Consider the following 26,533-nt stretch of genomic DNA (forward strand, 5'->3'; position numbering starts at 1 on the left):
TAGATTCGTTGCAAGTAATTGGAAATCAATGAATATTTTTGTTTAGCTACGGTGGATGATACAGGAAAGAAAGGGATAACACGTAGATAAGCCTACGCCATGCAAGCATCTCCAACAGCAGCAAAAGACGCGTGCATCGATTCGTAGACATTGGACAGCCTGCTTTTTTTAACCTCGACTGGATTTGGTAACACCATCACAGTCCTCCCCCATTATCCACTCTATCAACAAACTGAAGGACCACAGCCGAGCACACGTCACTATATATATATTTCATCTCAGAATCTAAAACTTGCAAGCATTGAAATCGTTAATTTGCAGTGGGCCTCGCTTCAATAAAGGATGACAGAGAAAAGTGCACTGAACTCCTTCTCTACCTTAATTAATAGACATGATAGAGAGAGTAATCTGTCACTTGCTTTGCAATCCTGACATCCAACCGTAAGCCGTGGATGTTGGGGTAATTAGGCTGGTATTGCATCAGCCATCAGGTACAGCTAGTGCAACTACCTGTCTCCGCAGGCCTTAACTGCATCCTAAATGCAGACAAACTCCTCCACCTACCCAACTCATGGGGCAGCTTCGTTTTCCCTTCACACAGGGAAGGCCGGAAGCTGCTTTTGTATCTTCGGCTTCTGTTTAGAGGACGAATAAAAAGGACCCCAAGTTATGGCACTGATCTTACGACAAGCTGTCGCCATGGTTTATACCCTTTTATCTCACGAGTCACCACCACAAAGGTACCACTTCCAACCCATAATAATAGGTTTGGGAAGATTGCTCATTCCTCATCACAAGTATTAAAGAGCACAAACACTACTAATTAATGCACATTAGCATTAACCAAGTTTCTAAATCTCTCCATCCGACAAAGAACAAGCATCTGGTCCACAAGGCATGTGAAAACTTAAATGAGGAAGCTTATTTTCAATATACAGAAAACAAATTCGATGGTATGTGTCTAATTGTTTATAGGTTATATAAATCAAGTGAATCTTTTTAAATCCTCGGTTGATTCAAATGGCTATCTATACACTCTGACACGCAGAATTATCGGCGCCAAGGATCCTTCTGTTTTGAGCAACCAGAAGGCTACTTGTTTCTTTACACTTGAGATATCTGGGAATATGCTTCTCTTGTTTCCTCCACAGCTTGGAAGCCAGCACTTTAAAAAGGTCTCTCAAGTAAGCTGCCACTGCTGCCACAATGTTTCTGCACAAGAAAACAGGTTCATCATCAAAGGAACATGGAAAAAGGGAGACAGACAAAAAAAGAACATCTATAATATATGGTAGGTAATTCACATGTTATTAATTCTCAAAGCCTCCACATTTTGGGACGTTGGCATGGCAAATACTTTTGTTGTTTCTTATACAATGTTCACATTTGAACGCTATTTAATTCGTTCATGGTGTGTATATTTCAATCACTAACAATCACTTGGTTTTCTTTAATATTCTCAAAAAACTATGTCCAGAATAAGATCAAAATTCGAAAGTCTTAACGGGTAAGAAAAGAACTAATTTAATTGAGATAGGATGCCATCCTCAAATAAGCAATGACAAGAAACATATTTTAAGATCTATCTGATGTGTCTCATGGTTGAATAATTATGATGATATCTGGTTCATAACTAATTTTGATACGGAAATGGGAACACAGTGCCAATTAGTACAATGAAGCAGTGATGGATGGTAAAAATCAGTTTAACTATTAAAACACGACTAAGCTCCTCATTGTGTTCTAAGTTGGTAAATGCTTCTCGTTGTGTACAAGGCATAGGTTGTATTAGAACTTTGTGATAAGTGTCTTTTCATTTTTGGGGTAAAGAATCTAAGTGGGAGATTCAAAAGAGATATAATTGATGCAACATCATGCAAAGTAAAATGTAAATTTTACCAAATAAATAAAAACTATCATTCATAAGACTTCAGCAACTCAAATGGAGTTAGTTATGAATAGAAAAAGGTATCTTAATCAGAGGTCATAAACCGAATGAATGATTTCTCAAGAAGCACCTGTTGTTTCCAAGTTCATAGCCCAGTAGTATGCACTAAAGATTTAGCAAATGCAGAAGAGTTGATAAAACTTTTTCACGGAATCAATGACTAAATTCTTCACCATATTTACATATAGTTGGACTTTCGAATGCCACAAATGACCCCAATTAAGAATCCCAAATTCTTAAAACAAATACATGTCTACCAGCTAAATTATCATAAAATTTGTATGGAGCAGGAAACAGAGCAGTATCTGAGTCAATTAGCAGTTCAAGCATATTCAGTGATCCCATTTAGGCATAATTATCACGGCTAGGATGGTCAAAGTAATTCAACACCAGAGACATGTGAAATATGTAAATATGCAAAGTTATCATGAGACAAAAGCAAGGAACTTTCTCCAAGGAAACAAAAAAAGCAAATTCTACTGCTTAATTTGCATGTTTCTCATACAATAAGCACAAAAATTTTGACTAAAAAAGATCCAAGGTATCTAACATACAAGTAACATGCATCACTTCCCAGATTTAAATTAAAACGTAGAGAAGGGAACTCACGCAAGCTTTTCTCGTTGGTAGTTGTAAAAACAAATGAGTAAAAGAAATATATTATTTATATATTATTTACATGCAAATCAATAGATGAACACATCGCATCACCAAGATGACTAGTAAAAGGAATATATGTAAAATACACAACTATTAGTAAACCACACCATGTTTCCTATCGGAGATATATACTTACAATGGAGAGCAGAGAGAATGGCCACCATTCACATAGTAAACAAACAGATATGAATCATAATGCTGGCCATTAATGTAATAAAACTTCTGCAACCGTCTTACGCACGCAAACGACATCTTCTCATAGAAATGTATGGCTGGCAAGTTGTAGGAAATGACATGCAAATACACTGCTCTACAATTTGTGATGCTTGAAGCATATTTGATTACCTCGCAAACAAGCGAAGTAGCTGCAAATGCCATAGTGAGATTAGCATAAAACACTATCTGGTGCATAAAAGCAATTAATAAGCTAGACAAGGTATTGACCGATCCCATGGTTTCTATAATTCTCCACCACACCAAGTGTCAAGATATAGACTAGCATTAGATCTTGCCTTGAAGCATTATACCTAAGCAAATCTGAAATCTGCATGACCAACATAGAACAATACAATTGTTACTGTGAGAAACATGTGCTGGAATGAAAATAAACATTAATCTCAGACACCTCGCTTTCTCTTGCTGACATAAGACGTGTTGTGACGAATCCAACTAGTTTATCACGGCCGCCATCCAACCTGCTAACATCAACAGCAGCCCAAGAGACTATTCCATGTCCTTGCACCACACTGAGGAAGAAGTCTCTTTCATACCTGCAAACATTGTGAAAATTTATCCTGATATCCATGACCACAATGACGACTTTAGGTAAACAAAATTTCTTCTGAAGTGCTATTCTGACAAATCAAACACTAAACACAATAACACATTAATGGGATACCTTATAGGAAATAAAGCTACATGGATCTCCTCAAGGACTTCAAGATCAGAAGGTAGTATTGGCCTATATATGATAATTGGTTGATGAGCACCTCTTGGTTCCAACATTAGAAATTTCACTATTATTCACTGGTAGTGAGAGAACATTGAAGAATAGAGTAAAAAGCTCGACTTCATTGATGCCACATCTAACTGATGAGGTTGAATCTTTTTATCTCCCTGCAAGAGTATGAAAATCATCAAATCATTTGAATCTCCTAAGAAAAAGTGGCCAAAAAAATATCCTCCTAAGAAAAAATAATCATGCTTTTCAGACCCTTAGGCCTTATCTCACAATTTGGTTAAGATATTGGTCATAAATTATAAATAGTGTTTACCAAAAGTATATATCTATCACCCATGAAGATCAAAAAACCCATGCGTGCTTCTATAAACAACACAAGCTACAAAGCATACCTAGACAACACCTCATACATCTGATGGTATATTTGAAAGTGGCTTAGTTAGTGGCTAAATAAATTTGAATTATAACTTCATTATGAGATGAAAAATGCTCTACCTCACATACAACATCATGTTGGCCAAAACTCACTACAAAATGAACTTTCCTTCCATAAACACATGTTCATGACTAAATTCTAATAACTTCCTAAGGTGGTTGCATGCAGCTCCACTGAACTTGTCAACTCTAAATTTCAAACAATATTAACAAAATTAATGTCTGATATTCCTTATTTCTCAACATAAATAGATACTATATGTATGCTCATTCGTATAATGAGCAATCTGAATCTAAGTGTCCATATCCCAGTTATTGTTTACACATTAAATCAATAAAAAACACTATACATAGAGGATTAATTTGATTGACAGAGGTGATCCATTAAAGTACACCATTTTACAGAAAATTCCTCTGGTAGGCAAACTCCTACAGTTGAATTAATGACGACTTGTCTTTTCCCAATGTAGGTGAACTATACCACATCCACATATTCTCTCATATGACCACATCACACGATGCTTGCGTGGTCCCCATGATTAGAACAGAAAGAGAAATAGAGGGAATGAGAAGAGTGGGATTAGAGAGGAGAGTAAGACTAGAAGACAAAGGATGCAATTTTTTTCATTCAATTTCTGAACTGTTTCATTCAATGAAAAGCTTCATTATTTATAAGAGTTTAGGAGCCTTAATATAATCTATGAATACAATGATTCCCAAGAGTAATCTCTTAGACTCCCTTTATTTGACTTACAGGAAACTTGTATGCTTTTTGAAAATACAAAATGTGACTTCTAGAATCCCTAAATAGATTTTAAAAACTTATTACAGCTGATAAGAAAAAAAAAGTTCACTTAATATAAAAAAGTATAATCCCAAGGTTAACACCTAGAAAGACCAAAAACTCTTCATTTTTCCACAACTCTTAGAGTTTCTAGACTAACTAATTTATGACTTTTTGTTGATTTCTTTGCATGGAATAAACTCTTCTAAAGTCCTTTATATACCTAGATGATTCTCCATCATTCTCTCCCAATGAAAACAAACTCAATCCTACAGAGTGGTCTGCAAGGTACTAATCTAATAAGTCTAGTGCAAAGTCATGTAAGTTCTTCCAAAGTAATCCAAGTGGCATCAAAAGTTGAACGGTCATGCCATTTGATAAGAAAATGTTGAATGACACTAGTGGCAAACATAACAAGGTGATCATCAAGAATGGCCTCTACATCATCCCTGTATTGTGGGAGAGTTGGTGTTTTAAGAGTATTGGCACCTACAGGAAGACTGTTAGACATAGAAGGAGACTCAAAAGCACCATAATATGGAGTTAAACCCTCCACATTAAAAATTAGACTAATATTTAAGTCAGAAAGCAAATCGAGAATATGTGTATTCGAACCCAATTTTTTGATAATGGGGAAATGACTAATGCCTCAAGCATACAACTTTTTGAATGAGTTTTTTAGAATCTCTTAGGGCAAATGCGAATAAAGACAATCACCAACTTGAAACTCTTGACTTCTATGATGTGCATTAACAGCAAATTTATAACTTCCATTAGTAATTTTACGTCGAATCTCAACATGCAAATCATGAATATGTTGAGTGAAGTGGGTTGGTTCTAAAACATGATAGTCAAATGGAAGGGGTGCAAGGTTAATGGGTGTGCAAGGAATATAGTCAAGTGGGAGGGGCGCAAAGTCAACGAGCGAGCAAGGAGTATCGTCAAGTCAAAGGGGTGCAAGGTCAATGGGTGTGCAAGGTGTATAAGCGATGACAACTTCAAATAGGTTTTTTCTAGTGGAGCAATTGACTGAGTTATTATATGCAAACTCTATCGTGGATAAGATTAAGACCCAGTTTTTTAGTTTTCTCCTAACTAAACATCTAAGAAGATTTTCCTAGGAACAGCTAACCTTGATTTGATCATCAGTCTAGGGGTGAAAGGCTGAAGTGAACTTCAACATTGAGCCAAATAGTTTCCACAAAATTTTCCAAAAGTTGACTAACAAATTTTACATTCTTATCATGCACCATGGTTAAGGGCAAACCGTGTAACTTAACCATTTTTCACAATCTTATTGTACACCATAGTTGAGAGCAAACCGTGTAACTTAACCACTCCTCGAAAGGACAATTTAGCAATATATGAAGCATCATCAATTTTGTTACATGTGAAAAATGGTTCATTTTTTAAAAGCAATCAATAACATATATATGATATCAAAAAATTTATCTAACAAAGATTTAACCTCAAGAGTTGGGTCAAGAGTAGTGTAAGGGCTAAGAATTTTTCTAGCGATGATGGGCACACACAACTTGTTATCTAGGTTCTCTACTTCAAAAGGCTTGAGATCTAGTGTGCAGTCCTTAGCAGTTAGGGCTCATGGAAGGGACTTAGAAGTTCTTGATTTGTCCTCTTCTGATGATTTTGCTAGTCACAGGATGATGTTTTTACCTTTGAACTGAAAGGCTTAGGTGTTTTCTCTCTTATAATCGATAACATCGAGATCATATAATCAAGACCGACCCAGAAGAATGTGAGCAATGTTCATTGGTAGAACGTTACAATAAATCTCATCTTAGTAATCACCCATTTTTATTGGTACTGGACACCTCTCAATCACGGGTCAAGTGGTTTTGTCAACCTAGGCTACCTTATATGGCATCAGATGTGACTCTACCTTAAGGTTTAATTTTTTAACAATAAATTTTAAAACTATGTTCACAGTGTTACCCCCATCTATAATCAACTTGCACATTCTCTCTCCACTCGGATAAAAGTATGGAAGATACTTGTTATCTTCCATTCATTAGAACCACTAGCGATTGAAAAAACGATACTTCCATTCATCTTCCATTCTCTCTCCGCTTCGGATAAAAGTATGGAAGATACTTGTCATCTTCCATTCATTAGAATCTTTAATTTCTAGTGCATATTTAGGTTTCGGGTTCAAATACTTGGTGTACTTCCTCCAGTAGATCCTTTGATTCTTGTTTTAGGGTAAGGGTACATTGAGGATATTGAAAGACAATGTGACTTCTATTATGACAGAAGTGACATGGGATTGAAGGCAAATTAGTTTGAAAATCAAGAACCGAACAAGTTGGACAATTCATGATTGGGCCAAGGGTGTTGCTAGTAGTGGGGGTTTTTTGACTTGATAGAGTCACTTCTCGGAGTAGATTGGGAAATGAATTTATTATCAAAAGGTTAAGAAAATACTCGATGACTTAGAGTTTAAGGTAATTCTCAATCTCATGGGCTCATCGAGAAGCTTCTTCCATGGTGTTAGAAAAACTAAGGGGGGCTTCTCATTGGATGCCAAACCTTAATCTATCAACAAACTTTCGAACAATGATGATTTGGTCCTTCTTGATTTCACACCTAAGCAAAAGTTCTTCAAATCGAGCCAATATTCAAACATACTAGAAGTTAACTACTTATGGTTTAATAATCGTTTAATTAGTTAGTTCTGAAAGTAGGTTGGTAGATATTTTTCCTTAAGATTTTGTTTCATCACTTCCTATTGAGTGATTGGAGGTTCTCTACGACGTTTAAAACTACAATGGGCATGTTGCCAATGCTTCCTAGCAAACCCTAACTGTTTCAATTTTGGAAACCTCACACCTTCAATATCAATCACTCTGTACCACTCAGAGAAGTCCTCCAAACTATCTAACCATTCAACAAACACAATTGGGTCAAATTGGCTATCAAAGTCTAACATATCCACTTTGACTCCTCTAGCTCGTTTCCTAAATTGTCAGCAAACCGTTCTTGTTAGCCCATTACTCGGGTTGGGGGATTTTTAGCATGTTCTAGGAATTCATCGTTAAGGTCAACAACTTAGTCATCAAGAATTGTTGGAGCATGGTTGTGAATAGGTGCCCTATAGGTAGACTTAGGATTTGTTCACAGTAAAGCTTAGGAAGTAGGCAAAATTCCTTAATTTAAAGCTATAGATTATGGAGAATCGATCATTTGGTCAGATAATCAATTCAACATTGTATCATGATCTATAAGTTTAGTCCTAAAGGTGTCGTCTACCTACTTTGTTGGCTTTGGGAATCAACAAGATTGGATTTGTTTTCACTTCGCCTAGACAGCCTAATCATGATTCTAATGCTATCGATAAATTGCTTTTTGATAATGATGTTATTAACTGCTGCAATGCAAAAGATAGAGGCATAGTGATTCAAGTTGTTCTCTCACTTTTTTTCACCTTTTTGGATTAGGGGGCAACTTTCAAGGTTTTAAAGTTAGTTAAAAGGGGGAGAGAGAGAGAGAGAGAGAGCTCGAGGGCGATAAATGAAAAGAAAGGAGAAAATGAGGGGAGAAAAAGCGTTGAAAACCATCCTCTAACAAAATATATAATTTTTTCGACAAAAAATATTAGCAAAAGTTTTCAAAAAATTACCAGGCTTCAAGAGCTAAGTGGTCCACCAATTCCATAGGGACAATGCAAGGATCTGTGAGTAGCCTCACTGTTGATTAAAGCTTTTCCTGCTAGTTGGGACTTGATGGGGTGCAGGGCAGGTTTCTTGATAAGCTCTAATATCAATTGATGTAGAACAGAAAGAGAGGAAGAGAGAAAGAGAAGAGTGATATTAGAGAGGAGAGTGAGACGAGAAGAGAGAAAATACAATTCATTTTCGTTCAAAATCTAAATTGTTTCATCCTGGGTCTGCCGTACCGAGCTGTACCGCCCGGTACGGGTCCGAGAGTACTGTAGCACTGTAGCAATGCTACAGTGCTCGGTACACCTGGGTGTACCGCTCTGTAACGGACAAACTTCTAAACAAGATGTTGGATGTAATGCTTATGTCTGTCCGTTGTCTTTTGGCATGTTCATGCCTTGTATAGCAGGTAGAGGGGCGGCCGAAGGCTTATAAGTCCCATTTTAGTTGGGTTGGTGGCCTCTTTAGGCTTGTAAATAAAGGTTGTATCATGTGGACACGTTCGAGAGCTTTTCGATCTGTAATGGACCATTTTACCCTTTGTTGTGCAACTATTCAGAGCTTGTAAAGTCTGTTTGTAATTTGCATTGTCTATGAAGTGTTTTTCGGACATGTTTGCTTGTGGATCCCGATTGAGGCGTTCTCTTTAACCCGTTCTCTCTTTTGTTGGTCCTAAGGGACAATGGGAGGCTTCGGGGAGGCTGACCTTTGCGGACGGACGCGCGAGGGTGCCGCACGTCTTAGGCAAAACCAGCTAAGGTCGTGACAATATGGTATCAGAGCGGGACAAGCACTCATAGAAACACTTGACATGCAAACGTGGGGGACCTAGCGGGGCTGCGTTGAGGGCAGTCAGCACACGCGCGATCGTTTGAGGGAAAACGGGCATGGAGATGTAGGGAAAAGAGTCGCTCAGAGGAGCGGGCATCTAACATTGGCATTCAGTGGAATGGCCAACCCTTCGCGCAAGAGGCACCACGAGAACAGGCAAGCTTGGAAGAATTCGGAGCGCACAAAGGTTGGGATAGCTGAGTTTGAGCTACGGCTCAACGTTGACAACTATACTTGATGGTGCTCTAGGCAAGCGAGGCGCTTGGCAAGAATGAGACCATCCAAGGTGGAATGAGTTGCTCAACGACCAAAAGAGTTATGCAAAGCTCACAGAGGTGAGGGGAATTGCTAACTCGAAGAATTTGGTACTCATGTATGGGCTTGTATGCGGACGATGGAATGTTCGTGGCCATCCCAAGGCGACCGAGACTCGGCGCCATGGAGCATTGAAACTTTCTCTTCGGCAGGCGAAGGATACGTCCGTAGAAGGCTGAAGTGTGCAACGAGTTCAGCATGTTGCTAGGCCTTGAGGGGTGCAGTGGTGGCTGTATTGACGTGGAGGCACAATCTAGCAAGTGCGTTTGCAAGAGGCAGAACAATGAACAGTTTGTTCAGCAGATCGGAGTAGTCCAAGGGGATGGTGGTCTCCAAAACGAAGAGAGATGTTGCTCCAACGGGACAGTTATCCAGGAGGGATAAGTCTCGGCTCTCCAGAGGGAGAATCATGGGAGATGGAACTCACAAACAACAACTTCACGAAGCTCGATGGACCGAGCAAGCGGCGAGGAGTTGTCGCTTGATCTCGCTCGAGAGAAAGCATTGGTGGATGCATTGCGAGATCAAGTGGGGGAGCGACCTGAAGCAACTTAAATGAAGGCACACTTAGAGTCGATATGGAGATCGGACTCAAGGGAGGGCTGACCCGTGAAATGGTGGGCGCGAGGGCCACCATCGACTCAATGCAAAAAAAACGAGGAGCGGAGCAACTTGGGTGTAACTTGGCGAAGTACCCAAGTCGCCCGAAGGGAGCCAGCAGAGAAGTTGGAACATGGAGCAGAAGCACAGTGCTTTCCTTAGACAGAGGTCAAAGACATGAACTCTTGCAGAGGCAAGGGAAGGATCATGTTGTTCCATGGGTCCTTCATCCTGACGGAGCGGACTCATCTTGCATGGTGCCAAAGACGAAGGGAGCTTCGCGGCACATGCACCTTAACTCGGAAGAGCATTTGATAGAGGAACTAAGGCGACTCAACTTGCGGAGGCGAAGTTGGGTTCAGAAGGCCTTAGCACGGGGCAAGAGGACGCAAAGGCGGGTACTCTTGAAGAATATGCCACAGTGTTGCCATTCAAGTTGCTATGAAGGAAGCAGTGCGCAGCGGTGATTGTGCTGGTAGGGGCAGAGGCCCAGGATCCAGACAATGGTGCACAGATTACAAGTGAAGTCGGTGGACTTCGAGAGCTACTAGGCGACGGACTGTCCTAGAGCGGTGCTTCATCTAGGTGTGACCCAGGAGTGGGTGGATGAAGGTCTATTGCCAAAGGAGCGAACAAAATCGAAGGTGGAAGGGACCCTGCGATGTATTGGCAGAGGCCACACATGGAGGGTTCACAATTCGAGTTTATTCCACAAGGATCAGAATGCAATGGAGATGTCACCAGGAGGCGACATGGTGCAGCGGATCGTGGTGGAACAGTTCGTGGCAATGCGATACACACAATCTGTCCCGTGAGGGATGAGATCATATGGAGGTATGATCGGGAGCTACTGGAAGCTCCACTTCGGTGAACAACACGACGACAAGAAGGGCTATGGATTCAAGGAGTGAAGGCCATGGTACCGCAGAGGCGGGTCTTCCGGGCGTGCATCGAATTTTGTATCGGATGAAAGCCTTGGTCGTCAGCATATGGGGGCTGTGTTCCACCAAGGGAAAAGTTCGAATGCAAGTACCAATGAGTTCCATGGGAGGGACTTGATCATACAGAAGTATGATCGAAACAGCTGGAGAGTTGGACTGCTCCAGAGCTCATATTCGCTTAAGGGAGCCCGACAAGTCAGAGGACAAGGTCGAGTAAGCGAACGTTGCTACCAAGGAAGCTAAGGAGAACAGAATCGCTGCAAACTCTACAACGTGATGGCAGAGGCCATGCATGGGAGTTGCAGTCTGTCTTTCCATCGACCAAACGGACTGCTTGGAGGTGACAGTGGTGTTGAAGCAGGGGGTCGAAAGGGGCGAGGAAGCGACGACGAGTCCAGAGGGACTTAGCTACCCAAAATCAAGCATCAGTTAGAATGGAGGTGGACTCAGAGGAGTGCCATGGAGACATCTCTACTGATTGTGAAGAAAAGGGATACAGAGGCGAGGCGACGGAAAGTAGGGCCATGGGCATGGCAGCGCCATGGTACCGCAGAGGCGGGACTTCCGTGCAAGTCATTGATCCCTTGCTCTCATGGAGGGAGAGCGCTTGGTCGTAAAAGGGGCCGAGGAGGTGGAGCATGCAGAGGCAATCTCCAAGTACCGAGACAAGGCTGAAGGGCAGAGGCCAAGAAACTTCGTAAGACCGGTGTCAATAAGTTTCTCATCAAGATAGCCGTAAGTGAAGGACTTCGGGTCAAGCAAGAGTGCACGACCAAGGAACGAAGCAGGCAGTACGCGGTGCTGTACCTTTGCTACTCGGTGGAGTAGGCGGCAGGGTTGATGGAGAAGACGGTACAATCCCAAAGGCGACCTCATCTATCAGAGAATTACTCCACGTTGGGGTGAAAACTTCCCGCATTCCAAAAGTTCGATGGCATTGAGAAGGTGAATCACAGTAGCCAACTCAACGCAAGGAGTGCAAACACTTCAAGTGCTTCAGAAGTGTGAGCAAAGAGCAGGCGAAGACTAGTAACCAGCTCGATGCATGAAGTACGACCTCGAGGAGGCGGGCGAAGTCAAAGTAACCTTTGCCTTCTCAACTCTTAAGAGAATGGGCGAAACCGAGTACCCCAGTTCTCTTATCTATCCAGCAGAGGAGCTCTGCACAAGTTCAAAGACCCTTCGAAGATAATGGAAGACAATAGTTGTCAAATCCTCACCAACGGTGATCAGTGCTACTGAGAGTAGATCGTCCGCTTCATTTCCCAACGAAATGCCAATCGAAAGCGGAAGTGATGCGAACCTACTTGGATGTGACAACTAACTGAAAGAAGAGTCAATGAGCAAATTTTGTGGAGGAAGGACCCAAAACTTCAGAAGTTTGCGAGGCGATGCTCGTTAAAGCTCCAACAAGCATCCACCCAGTTCAAGCAGCATGTGGAAATTTTGAGAGACTGGCGCAGAAAAGATGGTCTTTTCCTTCATTTGGTGGATTCACAAGAATCGACAAGGATCAACACAACTCAGCCAACCCCCCCAACAGAGTCAGAGTCATTGGTGAGTTTTAGCAGCATGGTGGATTAAAGGGTCGACTACTCAAAAACAGCAGCGTAGAGCAGCTGGGAGCCAGGAGGCGCATTGCAGCTGGAGCGGAAGATTGAAGACTCAGCAAAGGCGAAGAGTTGCAGTGTTCACAAAGGCTTCGACGAGGACGTCGAAGGGATAAGTGGGGGAGAATGTAACGGACAAACTTCTAAACAAGATGTTGGATGTAATGCTTATGTCTGTCCGTTGTCTTTTGGCATGTTCATGCCTTGTATAGCAGGTAGAGGGGCGGCCGAAGGCTTATAAGTCCCATTTTAGTTGGGTTGGTGGCCTCTTTAGGCTTGTAAATAAAGGTTGTGTCATGTGGACACGTTCGAGAGCTTTTCGGTCTGTAATGGACCATTTTACCCTTTGTTGTGCAACTATTCAGAGCTTGTAAAGTCTGTTTGTAATTTGCATTGTCTATGAAGTGTTTTTCGGACATGTTTGCTTGTGGATCCCGATTGAGGCGTTCTCTTTAACCCGTTCTCTCTTTTGTTGGTCCTAAGGGACAATGGGAGGCTTCGGGGAGGCTGACCTTTGCGGACGGACGCGCGAGGGTGCCGCACGTCTTAGGCAAAACCAGCTAAGGTCGTGACAGCTCGGTATACCATACCGTACCAGTATCGAGCCCAGGTCGAAATATCGGTACGGTACGGTATTGCGAACCTTGGTTTCATCCACGGACAAACTCCACTGTTTATAAGGGTTTAGGAGCCTTAGTACAAGCAATGAAGACAATGATTCATAAGAGTAACCTTCCTTTGACTTCTAGGGAATTTGTATGCCTTTTGAAAACCCAAAATGTGACTTATAGGATACCTAAATAGCTTAAAACAGCTTATCACAGCTGAGAAGAAAAAGAGAGTGCACTTAATACAAAAGTAGAGTCCCATGGTACCAAAAATTCTTCATTTTTCCACACAACTCTTAGAGTTTATACGTTAATTACTCGATTACATTTTTATTGATTTCTTTACCTAGAAAATCCTCTTTTAAAATCCTTTATAAATCTAGATGGTTCTCCATCACCCCATATGATCAATACTCTGAACAGGAAAATTGAAAAAATGTAATGATACCAAATATGTGGTACCCATATGCCAAACCCATGTACTTACGTAGTGTGTCTCGCAAGTGTTATTGTATATGTTAAATATGAGACTTCATAAGCAAGTCAAATATGTTTACGTAGTCGCATATGCATCCCCCATAAGCATGAAGTGGGTCACACACACTTTTATTGTTCCCTCACTATATTATTGATTACTATGGTCTATAACAAATTAATAATACCACATTAATCACTTAGACAAACCTACTATTAGTATTTATTTAATATATTATTAAATGAGTATGAATATTCATCCACATGTTCCAGATTTTACCATAGTGTGGAACTACCTATTAATTATTTTGCAGTTGACTATTTCTTTGTTTGTAATTAATGATTAGATTATTTAAAGTGTTCTAATATAAGGTCTAGGTGATATCATGATTGTTCACGTACCACTATCATCTATTGTGGCTGCAACAATTGCCTATCAATACCTAAAACCATAATTATCAAAACCAAACTCTTGATTGACTTGGTGAAGCCTCAAGTCATCGGGTCATTGATTGGACTGGTGGGTCAATTGATTGAACCACATGGCTAATATAAAAATATATAAATAAATAAATATATAATACAATATAATATTAGAAACAATAAATATCTACAAATGCTAAACTGTTTTTATTTTAGTTTCGATACCAGAAAATACTGAAAACGTTTTAGAAAAAATATTTATTTCATTGGCTGTTCATTCTCCAACAGAATATTCTTACATGATGCCATAGTATAATTACGTAACATACAAATCAATGAGAGAGAGATCTGAATAAATACTAGAATACAGAACCAAACTAAAACATAAAATGGTGGACAGTTGAAGCTTTTAGCAAAGCAAACAACAAATCGCATTAAAACTACTAAGAAAGAAGCAGTAGTTCTAACACCAACTAAAACCAGGAGGAAACAAACTTGACCAGCTGACTTAGTGTTAAAAACAAATTTAACGATGGGATGTATCTAAGATCGAAGAAAAAGAATTTGTAATCAACAGATAAATAAAGGGACAAAGAAAAAGGAAAAAGAACCACTTTTCTGCATCTTCAGCTAATTCAATGCCAAGAGCTCATCGCGACCTGCAGCTTTCCATCGAGGCGGGAGAGGGCGGAAGTTGGGGCATGAGGAAGCGAGCGATAGAGATAGGGTGTCGACATACGGCGTGAGGCAGCTAGAGAGGGAGATAGAGCGGCTGAGTGAGAGGTAGAAAGGAGGGCGGCGACGCGGCGGAGAAAGGCGGTAGCCGGGTAGGGCACGGAGACGAGAGGACCATCGATTACCCCGTTCTGGCAATGGAAAAGACGAACGAAGACCGAGGTGTGCCCGTGTGCGGTCTGTCAAAAACATGCCGGTTCATAGGTGTCAGCCGTTTTAATCCGGTTTTCTGAAACAAACGAACCATAAAATAAACCGAAGCGGACGGCAGCTTAGACCCCGGTTTATCCGGTTTTAATGACGGCCTAAAAATTCGTTATATGTGTTGCTAAATATAACGATCGACATTCAAAAAAAATTTTGATTATAGATTTTTTTTTTTTTACCTTAAAATTTATATTGAAATTGAGGATAGGGCCAATACTATCGAAATTGATAAAAATATTAAGACTCATTAAAAAAAAATTGATTGAATGGAAATGAATAAAAAAGACCATGATTCTTCTCAAAAAAACAATTAGTCTATTCCTTCCTTTACATGAATATATATATATATATAGCCGAAGAAGAAAAATGAAAGGTTATGGAAGAAGAAATTAAAGAATCTTTATTTAGACCAACAACTAAGATAATAAACAAAAACAAAATTGATGAATTTGGGGGAAGAAAAAGAAAGAATAAATAAATTGATACCTCTACCCGCTTTAATGTTTGTTGCTCGTTCGTTCTTCGTTCCTTTACAAAATATCTAAATTACTCGAAACATTTGAAATAGGAGAGAGCACCTTTCGGAGTAGAAAGAGAAATCTCATAAATTAATAGTTAAAATATACATAAAAAATCGATAGAAAATTTATCTGATTTGACACTTAAAAAAAAACCTAATTCTTCTTCAATTACAGGTACACTTGAATTAATATCAATTCAAGGACAAATCTATTCTTAAGTCCTCACATAAATTCAATTTTTTTTAATCTCCTAAATTTACTGTAGAAAAAGTCAAGAGTACAAAATATTTTCTCAAATCTTAACACATGAAGCATTTATATAAAATATATAAATCTTAATTTTTAAAATTTATTTCTCTTTAAAAGAAGTTTTTCTATAGCAAATTTGCTTTAGAATTTCGAAAATACCTGTGTAAATATTTTATTCATTTTTGTGTCTCTTTAAGAGAATATTTTTTTTCAAATTATTTTCAATAAATCTCTTATTAGACTCTGATATCACTTTATTGGATAAGGAGAGAAGACATAAAAATAAATAAATCTAAGAGATTAATAATCGAATAATATATTAGAAAGAAAATTGACGAAAAATGAATGTGATTCAACACTTCATATCTATCTATGCAGAAAATCAAATTCTTCATAAATAAATTATTCATACTCTAACCCAATTTAAACATAAAATCCCTTATATACTCTCTCACATGACCCCAAAGAATTTCTTTCATTTTTTTTCTTGCTATCTTTAGATTCAATAAGAAAAAAATCCAGAAGAACTCAAATTATTTCCTTGTATCTTACTCATTAAAACTCATAGATACATGATATATTTATTAAAAATAATAAAACCTTAATTTTTAAGTTTCATTCCTTCATAAGGAATCCTTCAGTATTAGGATTTCTTATCCTTCTATGACACTTGATTTCATAAATTCAAAAATACTTACTGACCCCAACAAATACTTAATTCTCATCCATTTTACTCAAGAAACTTAACAATATCACAAAAAGATCAAGCAAAGTCATATAACTCATTTAATGAGTTCAAACATTTAAACACCAAATCATTCATTTGAATTTTACCATTTGGTCTTTTATGAAATGGAAAGGTGTGATTTTTCAAAATACCAAATTGATACATTTTATTTGTCACTAGAAACTAAAACCAAAGAATCATGAATCCAACTTAGAAAACTTCTATAAATAAAAGAATTTTGAGCTAAAGAATCCCAAAACACAGAAAAATTATAGCTTAAAACCAACAAGAAAAGAGGATCGAAAAGAAACTTGAAGAAATTCATTCTTTAGATTGATATCAACTATTTCAAGACTCCATACAAAGCATCCATAAGCACGTTCTTGATATTAAGAGAATTAAATTTAATTTAAAAAAAATTAAAATCTGTCTCTAGAACATAGGGGTAAAAACAATTGTAGCCTTTAAAATTTTAAGAAATAAGAAAGGTTATACAAAATTAAAGATGCTCGTGAAGTCGGAGGTTATAAAACTAATGAACTAATAGTGAATTTAATAGACTGTACATAATAAAAGTATATAAATATTGCATTCAAATTTGAGTCTCTCATCTATAAATAGATATGATTTGTTAAAAAGTTAAGAGACTTATCTACCAGAAGAAATAAAATTTTATTTGCCTCTTGCATAAAAGATCACTCAAATTTTCCTGAGATGAGAGATGAGAAAAATAAATTATAAGGATAAATTATGAGGAGGTGATAGAAAGAGGTTACAAGGAGACTTAAGATGATGTCATTTGTAGGACGAACCAAAGAGACTCATTAAAGGATTTAAAGAAAATGGACAAGAATATACTCTTCCTCATCAATCAAGGGCTAACTACACCAAGGGGACTTTAAGAAGGCTGGAGCCGTCAACACGCTTGAGAGATTCTTTAAAACTCTTTCTTAGAAGTTGAGAAGATAAGAACAATTTCAATCACTTGGAGTTAAATTTGAAACTTCACAAATAAATTATTTGAGTCCAAGACTATCTGAAATTACTTTTATTAGAGTTCTCACCATTATCAATTAACCGAGAAGAAACAGTAAAAATCTAGAAGATGTTGTTAGGATTAGGAGTCGGCACTAATAGGGGGGTGAATTAGTGCAGCGGTAAAAACTACGTCGGTTTGAAAAACTTCGTATGATAAAAATCGTTTCCGATAAAAAATCGATTTTAGAAACTTAACTTGAAAGCGTACATAATGAATTGAAGGCAATAAGTACTTAAAGAGATTTGCAGTAAGGTAATAGTAAGAATCAAATGCAAACCAGAGAACACAGCAATTTTAGATTAGTTCGGTCAACGTGACCTACATCCACTTTTGGCTTCCACCTCCGACGAGGTCACCGGCGTCTATTAGAGGCCTTCCTTCAATAGGCGAAGGCTAATCACCTTTTACACCCCTCTTCTCCTTTTACCGGGTTTAGGAGACAACCCTTACAAGCACTCACTTACTCCTCTCTCAAACTAGTCTAACACTTAGAAGAGGGAGAGGAGATCACACAAGATTTTAGTAGCGTTTCTTTCTTTTTAAACTCTTTGTGCTTGTGTGCTTTAACTAGGGATGAGAGAGGTATTTATAGGCTTCAAGTTGATTCAAACTTGGAGCCTAAAACTTTCCCATCCCGGGTTCCCCGGGCACGGGCGGTACCATCGCCAAGGCCTAGCGGTACCATCGCCTAGGGGGCAGTGTTGGGCGGTACCACCGCCCAAACTGACGGTACCACCACTTAGCACCCTGTCAAGGGTGGTATAGCCGTCCAGACTGGTCGTAACATCACCTGACATAGTCTCGAAGACTGTGCCACGATGGTGAGACTTCTTGGAGCACTGTTTAGGCCTCTTATTGGGCTCAACACAATTCTTACATAGGCCTAGCTAGCCCCTAATTGGGTTGGCCCAAATCGAAGCATAATTACGTGCTAACTATGAAATCCTAAGACATTTATTAAGCTAAACAAGTCCCTATGTCTATTTGTTGGGAAATCGTGGACCTATGACTAGCACTATTCTTCTGGCGATCTTCCGGTGAACATCCGACGATCTCTTGGTAATGTTTCGGTGGCCTCCCGACAAGCTCCTGGACTTCACGACGATCTTCTTAGTGAGTTCCAACGGCTACTCTGGCAAGCTCCGAGACTTCTTAATTGGTTCCGACAGAACTTCCGACGAACGTCCGGATTTTTGACGAACTCTTGAACTCCCAACGAAATCACATCCTTGACTCCGAGACTTCATTTTGCTTTATGCCTTGCTATCATAGTTAATCCTGCACATGTAAAACAAACTTCAATTTAGGCAATTAATACTAAGTATTAGTCAAGTTGTCCGGTATGTCATTGGTCCCTCGACGCTTTGTCCGATTCTTCAGCGCATCATCCTCTCTTGCGGCCTATTGCCCACTTGGCCAGTTGACTCCGCAACTTCGATATCCTTACCGCAATATCCGCTCTTCTTGGCCTGATGCCCGAATCCACGGCTCGAAGCCTTCTATCGATACGTCGACCGATCCACCAACCCGATGTCCAATCTTCTGACATGTTCCTCCGGCCCAACATAATTTTTCCTGCTTTAATTGTTTCATCTTGATCGAAGCATTCTACGTCACTCAAAATGTAGATTAAAACATAAACACATATCGATTGGTTTCATTATCAAAATCCAAGATTCAACAATCTCCCCATTTTTTATGATGACAACCAATCGATGACGGAGTTAGCAAAACTCCCGGAGTTTAAACAAACTCCCCTTATCAATATACCATATTGATAGAAATTCTTAGATTCAAAAATTCAAGTAACATATCATGATCAAATTATGCATGACATCAACATACTTCTCCCCCATTGTCATCAACAAAAAGAAGAAGTTTCACTTTCTAGGTGTTTGACATAATAGTTTCAAATCGTTGCATAATAAATCTTCAAGCTCTACCATCATGCAATTTTGCTATCATCATGGATATGCAAGGTAGTAAGATAGCAATTTTTATAACATACAAGCTAGCAAATTTTACAACATTTTAGAACATAAGAGCTAGCAGTTTTGAGATGTTCAAGAAAGCAACACTTACTTCTTTAAATATGCAAGTTGCAAGCTAGCAATTTTTTGCTTCCTTTGTAATGTTTGAGCTAGTAATTTTGCTTTCTAGCACGTTTTGCTCCCCCTTTGTTATTGTCAAAAAGAAGGGAAGACCATTTACATCAAATTTCAAATTATGATAAAGGTAAATAGTATAAATGAAAATTTAAGTCATGAATTTTAAAATAATTATTTTATCATGAATATTTCATCATTGTATGCATTATTATCATAAGTTATATTGCATGCATAACACCAAATCATTATGTATATAAAACATAAAATCATCATTGGATTCCAAATCATCAGTATTATTTCATAAAATGATAATTATTGATTTTCATATTATTTCAAAAATTATAGTGTTACATGCATTTTTATATAAGGGAAAAATCATAGTGTTGCATGCATCATTCCAAAACATTTCAAGCCATACAAGCCATAAATACAAAGAAATCATGTTATAAAAGATATGATTCATATAGTAAATCTCTTCTTTAAATATAATATAAAAAAATTGTAGGTGTACGAGATCTTGATAAAAAAAAAATTCATGTAATTTCAAGAAATCAAGATCATGATTTTAATAAAACTTATTCAAATTTAAATCATTAAAATCATCAACATCTTTTCAAGAAAACTTAACGAAGACAACGTAAATAGATTCTTATGAGAACTCGATTCATGCATAATGTCTCAATTTTTCATTAATATCATAAGACATGATTTATTTCAATAAATCTCTTTTTATAAGTGGATAAAAGAAACATAAGAGATCTTGATTGGTACATAAGAAATCTCAAGTTATAAATTTTGAAAAATCAAGATAAAACTCATTTAAATTTAGATCATCAAATCAAGATCATTTTCAAGAGATTCACAAAAGTGACACAAATAGATTCACTAATCTCCTTTTTGAAAAAAATGATAAAGTTGGAAAAATAAATTTTTCAAGAAGAAACCTTTCCTATTTTTAGTTGTCTTAATTCATATGATTTTATTTCATTTCTGCTAAATAAAAGTATGTATCATTTTTAAAACCAAAGGTGTAAGATTTATTACAATAAAGATCAATAAGATACTTTCATTATGGTAAAAATCGATAATCCGTAAATCATAAGATTCATCATGAATTATAAAACCATTAAACATGATTTCAAATCAATATGCTCAAGTTTTTTATGAAAACCATCCATCTTGTTTAAAACCAAAAAAGCAACATTTCATCGTGAATAACTTCAAAGTCTCATGCATAGAATAAAATCGTGAAGTATGATTTCATTAAACATAAATCATCTTCAATCAAAATCATGAAATCATCAAGATACACAATAATGCTTCTTAAACTAATCTTGTTAGGTGTACAAGCATTAGATTTATATCTATCATTTTATTACATTATTACATCATTAAAACATCAAGTATGATTTCATAAGATATTTTTAATCAAAATCATTTTGTTTATCATAAACATATAATTTTCATGATCATTTTTAAAATTCCTGATTTTTTGTATTTTCATTATTAAACATATAATTTTCAAGAAAAATAATTATTCTAAATAAAAAATAAATAAATGCATCATGAAATGCATCAAGTAATTTCGAAATAAATTAGGGGGATTTCGATTATCTCATCGTTGAAAGCCGTTAAGACGTAGTTTGCCTTCTCGCATTTGTTGATTTTCTCCTCATCTTTGGAGGAGCTCGATTTGTCTTTTGGCAACTTCTTCTTGCATTCATAGCAAGTAGTTTTATTCTTTTTGTTCTTTAATTTTTGTTTCATTAACTTTTTAAATTTCTTAGTGAATTCATGTTCATGTTCACTATCACTTGAGCTTGTGCTCGAGTGGTCTTCAAATGTTCTCAGTTCGAAATCCTTCCTATTCTTTGGAATGTGGTTCTCAAGTTCTTTACGTACATTGCATATCATTTCATAGGTCATTAAAAACCATAATAGTTTTTCAATCATAAAGTTATTCAAAATTTTTAATTCTTGAATTGCTGTTACTTTTGAATCTCAACTTTTATTAAGAGAACGCAAAATCTTGTTTACAAGTTCAAAATTTGAAAAACATTTGCCAAGAACTTTTAAACCATTGACGATATCCGTAAAACGGGTGTACATATCAACAATGATTTCTCTCGGCTTCATTCGAAAAAGCTCGAAATCATATATTAAAAAATTAATTTTTGAATCTTTAACTTTCCTAGTTCCTTCATGTGTGATTTCAAGAGTGTACCAAATATTGAAAGCTATTTTGCAAGTAGAAACACAATTAAACTCATTTTTATCTAGGGCGCAAAACAAGACATTCATATCCTTTGCATTTAGAAAAAATATTTTTTTCTCCAAATCATTCCAATGGTTCATTGAAAAAGAAGACATTTAAAAACTATTTTCGACCATATTCAATAAATTTAAATCAATCGAAAGCAAAAAAACTCTCATTCGAGTTTTTCAAGAAGTGTAGTCTGTCCCATTGAAAAAGCGGGGACGAATGAGAGAGTGACCCTCTTGAAAGCTGAAATGAGTCATTTCTCTTGAGTGTTAATCCAAATGAGAAATCATGAGGCTTTGATACCAATTATTAGGATCAAGGGTCGGCACTAAGAGGGGGGGGTGAATTAGTACAGTAGTAAAAACTACGTTAGTTTGGAAAACTTCATATGATAAAAACTATTTCCGATGAAAAATCGATTTCAAAAACTTAACTTGAAAGCGTACGTAATGAATTGAAGGCAGTAAGCATTTAAAGAGGTTTGCAGTAAGGTAATAGGAAGAATAAAATGCAAACCAGAGAACACAATAGTTTTAGAGTGGTTCGGTCAACGTGATCTACATCTACTTTTGGCTTCCTCCTCCGATAAGGTCACCGGCTTCCACTAGAGGCCTTCCTTCAATATGCGAAGGCCAATCACCTTTTACACCCCTCTTCTCCTTTTACCGGGTTTAGGAGACAACCCTTACAAGCACTCATTTACTCCTCTCTCAATCTAGTCTAACACTTAGAAGAGGGAGAGAAGATCACACAAGATTTTAGCAACGTTTCTTTCTTTTTAAACTCTATGTGCTTGTGTGCTTTAACCAGGAATAAGAGATGTATTTATAGGCTTCAAGTTGATTCAAACTTGGAGCCTAAAACTTTCCCATCCCGGGTTCCTCGGGCACGGCGGTACCACCACCCAATGTCAGTCTGATTGACATTGCCCTGAGCGGTACCACCACATGGGGGGTAGTGCTAGGCGGTACCACCACCTGGGGGTAGTGCTGAGCGGTACCACCGCCCAAACTAGTGGTACAACCGCCTGGCACCCTACCAGGGGTGGTACAACCGCCCAAACTGGTGGTACCACCGCTTGACATAGTCTCAAAGACTATGCCATGACGGTGAGACTTCTTGGGACACTATTTGAGCCTCTTATTGGGCTCAACATAGTTCTTACATGGGCCTAGCTAGTCTCTAATTGGGTTGACCCAAATCCAAGCCTAATTACGTGCTAACTACGAAATCCTAAGACATTTGTTAAGCTAAATAAGTCCCTATGTCTATTCTTCTGGTGAGCTTTCGGCGATCTTTCGGTGAACTTCCGACGATCTCTCGGTAATGTTCCGACAGACTCCCGACAAGCTCCTGGACTTCACAATGATCTTCTTGGTGAGTTCTGATGAGCTTCTCTACCAAGCTCCGAGACTTCTCGGCTAGTTCCGACAGAACTTCCGATGAATGTCCGGACTTCCGACGAACTCTCTAACTCCTAACAAAATCACGTCCTTGACTCCGGGACTTCATTTTGCTTCATGCCTTGTTACATAGTTAATCCTGCACATGTAAAATACACTTCGATCTAGATAATTAATACTAAGCATTAATTAAGTTGTCCGGTATGTCATTGGTCCCTCGACGCATCGTCCTCTCTTGTGGTTTATTGCCCAATCGACCAGTTGACTCCGCAACTCCAATATCCTTGGTGTAGTATCCGCTCTTCTTGGTCCGATGCCTGAATCCACAGCCCGAAGCCTTTTGTCGATACGTCGACCGATTCATTGGCCCGACGTCCAATCTTCTAACATGTTCCTCCGGTCCAACATGATTTTTTCTATTTTAATTGTCATATCCTGATTGAAGCATCCTGCGTTACTCAAAACGTAAATTAAAACATAAACACATATCGATTGGTTTTATCATCAAAATTTGAGATTCAACATATGTTTGTGTGATAAAAAAAAGTACTTCGATCACTATATTGAAAAGTTCAACTTTATTACCATCTTTATCCAATAATCAAATGATTTAGGACTAAATAACTATTGATAGATTAATGGGTTCTTAGTAAGCACATAAGTATTTGATTAACAAGAAGAAACCGATGAAACTAGTCCTTGAAACAAATATAAGTTTAAAAGAAATAAATAAAGGCTCAAGTGATTATGGTCGTGATAGAGGATATAGCCAAGGAGGAAGAGGAAGAAACAATAAGAAAGATTCAAATCTAAGACAAGAATAAGAAAGAGAAGATATAAGAGGCCAAAGATATAATCATTTAAAATAGTTTTTCATTAAAAATATTTTTATCATACGAACGTCGTTTTAAATCGTCGAAAGTTTTTCGTTGTACTAATTCACCCCCGTCCCCCCTTCTTAGTACTCTTGATCTTAACAGGAGGAAGAGAAAGAAATAATAAGAAAGATTCAAATATAAGATAAAAGACAAGATACAAGATGCCAAAGATATAATCATTTACAAATTCAATTCTATTTTTGTGAAAAATATGATTATTATGTTTCTGAATACCATTGCAATAATAATAATCAAGTTGAGAAAAATACTAATTATGTTGAAGAAAAAGATTCATTTTTGTTTCTAGCACGTAAAGAAGAACATATCCTCATGTACAACAATGAAACTTGGATAATAGAGCTAGCAATTATATATGTGGTTATAGAAATGTATTCATAGAGTTGGATGAAATTGTGAAAAGGATAAGTTTACTTTGAAGACTCCTTAAAAGTCCCAATGAGAGGCAAATATAATATTTTGATAAGCCTCAGAATAGAAGTCATCAATTTTTTTTAATATTTATTATATACTGAATATAAGAAATAATATTCTTAATCTTAACATATTAAACATTGGTCTAACAATGCTATACTAAACTCTCTTATTAAAAGTTGAGAATTTGAGACCTCAATAGATAAAATTTTGAAGGTATCAACTAGTCAAGCTAGACTTTAATAGTATATAGTAAGACTCGAATCCTACCTTAGTCATTTACCCTTTACATTAAAAAAATTCTTAATCTTGGATAATTTTTAAAAAATATTTATGATATTTATATAAAAGACAAGAAACTCTTTCTTGGAAGGAACATAAATTGCTTATTACTCAAATGAAGATAATAGATTATTTATATTAATTATTAACTATGATATGACATCAAATTTAAAGACTCATGTGAAGACTCATCATGGCTATGCCACTCGAGGCTTGAGGCTTGAAGATATCTCAATATACTATGAATCAGAAAGTTGGTGATTGGTTTTCTTTATATAACACTTAAGTCAAATATGTGAATAATGTATTTTTGCTAAACAACCAAGAAGAATCTTTTCATATGAGGCAAATTTTAGAGCCAAAATATCACTTTAACTTATTTATACCAATACTCACGGTTACTCTAACATTTTTAGTAAGCATCATTATTTTCTAACTTTTATTAATGATTATTAAAAAACTTGAGTTTATCTTTTGGAAAAAAAAAAGAAGTTTTTAACATGTTCAAGAAGTTCGAAAGTTCGATGGAGTTTATATTAAAACCAACTACTTCAATCAAGGTGGTGAATTCACCTCTAAAGCATTCGAAGACTTTCGCGATGAATATGAAGTTCAACATCAACTAATATTATTGTATTCTCTCCAACAAAATGGTGTAGTAAAAAGGAAAAGAATCAAACAATCCTGAACATGGTGAGAAGCATGATATAGATTAAAAATATACCTAAAGAATTTTATATTAAAGTGGTGGCTTATATCATCTACATCTTAAATTAATACCCTACATCAAGCTTGAAGAACAAGACTCAACGAGAGACATTGACCAAAAGAAAATTAAGTGTCTCACACTTCAAGATCTTTAGATACATTAGTTATGTACATGTACATAATGAAAGAAGAACTAAGTTGGAAGACAAGAAGTCCAAACTTAGTTTTATTGGTTATGCTATAAATTATTTGATCATAATAATTCAATGATTGTTATAAGTAGAGATGTATAGTTTAATGGAAAAGATATATAAAATTAGGAGAACAATGAAGATGTACAAAACTAAGTTTAAAATTATTTCACCACCATCATCATCAGTATCGCCAAAATCTTTTTTTTCTAAGTAATAAGATAGTCCAGCACCTCAAAAGATAAGAAGTATAAAAAATTTACATGAAGTAACAAATGAATTATATCTTGTTTATCTCCTTGTAAATAGTGAACCAATTTAATATAAAAATATCATGAAAAATAAAAAGTGTAATGATATTATGGATGAAGAGATTAATTTTATTGAGAGAAACAAAATTTGGGAGTTGGTATCATTACCTCAACTATAAGATGTTATTGGTGTAAATTAGATTTACAAAATCAAGAAAAATGCATAAGGCTAAGTCGAGAAGTACAAAATTAGATTGATAACAAAGAGTTAT

General features: G+C 37.0%; 1 protein-coding gene across 3 annotated transcripts; it reads right to left on the bottom strand.

The window, feature by feature from the left end:
• Window positions 1-884: 884 nt before the first annotated feature.
• Window positions 885-15,195, bottom strand: LOC135584142 (histone acetyltransferase MCC1-like). Of its 3 annotated transcripts, none has more exons than XM_065149798.1 (6): window positions 14,927-15,195; window positions 3,507-3,724; window positions 3,234-3,378; window positions 3,053-3,152; window positions 2,745-2,973; window positions 885-1,212 (listed from the first exon to the last, which is right to left on the bottom strand). In XM_065149798.1, the coding sequence occupies exons 2-6, from the start codon at window positions 3,611-3,613 to the stop codon at window positions 1,029-1,031; spliced, it is 765 nt and encodes a 254-aa protein (XP_065005870.1). In that variant the 5' UTR covers window positions 3,614-3,724; window positions 14,927-15,195; the 3' UTR covers window positions 885-1,028. The 3 variants fall into 3 exon arrangements, with proteins under 3 accessions (XP_065005870.1, XP_065005868.1, XP_065005869.1); XM_065149796.1 differs by having other exon boundaries at window positions 14,882-15,195; XM_065149797.1 differs by having other exon boundaries at window positions 14,879-15,195.
• Between the last annotated feature and the right edge of the window lie 11,338 nt (window positions 15,196-26,533).

The sequence above is a fragment of the Musa acuminata genome, chromosome BXJ3-4, assembly GCF_036884655.1.
Source record: "Musa acuminata AAA Group cultivar baxijiao chromosome BXJ3-4, Cavendish_Baxijiao_AAA, whole genome shotgun sequence".
Taxonomy (NCBI): domain Eukaryota; kingdom Viridiplantae; phylum Streptophyta; class Magnoliopsida; order Zingiberales; family Musaceae; genus Musa; species Musa acuminata.

What these genes read in the sequence shown, in the direction of transcription:
- LOC135584142 (XM_065149798.1), bottom strand. Translation starts at nt 3,613, where the DNA reads ATGTTGGAACCAAGAGGTGCTCATCAACCAATTATCATATATAGGCCA. An exon ending in TGTCAGCAAGAGAAAGCGAG is followed by an intron (nt 3,153 to 3,233) that starts GTGTCTGAGATT and finishes TTGGTCATGCAG; the next exon opens with ATTTCAGATTTGCTTAGGTA. An exon ending in CATTCTCTCTGCTCTCCATT is followed by an intron (nt 1,213 to 2,744) that starts GTAAGTATATAT and finishes TTTCTTGTGCAG; the next exon opens with AAACATTGTGGCAGCAGTGG.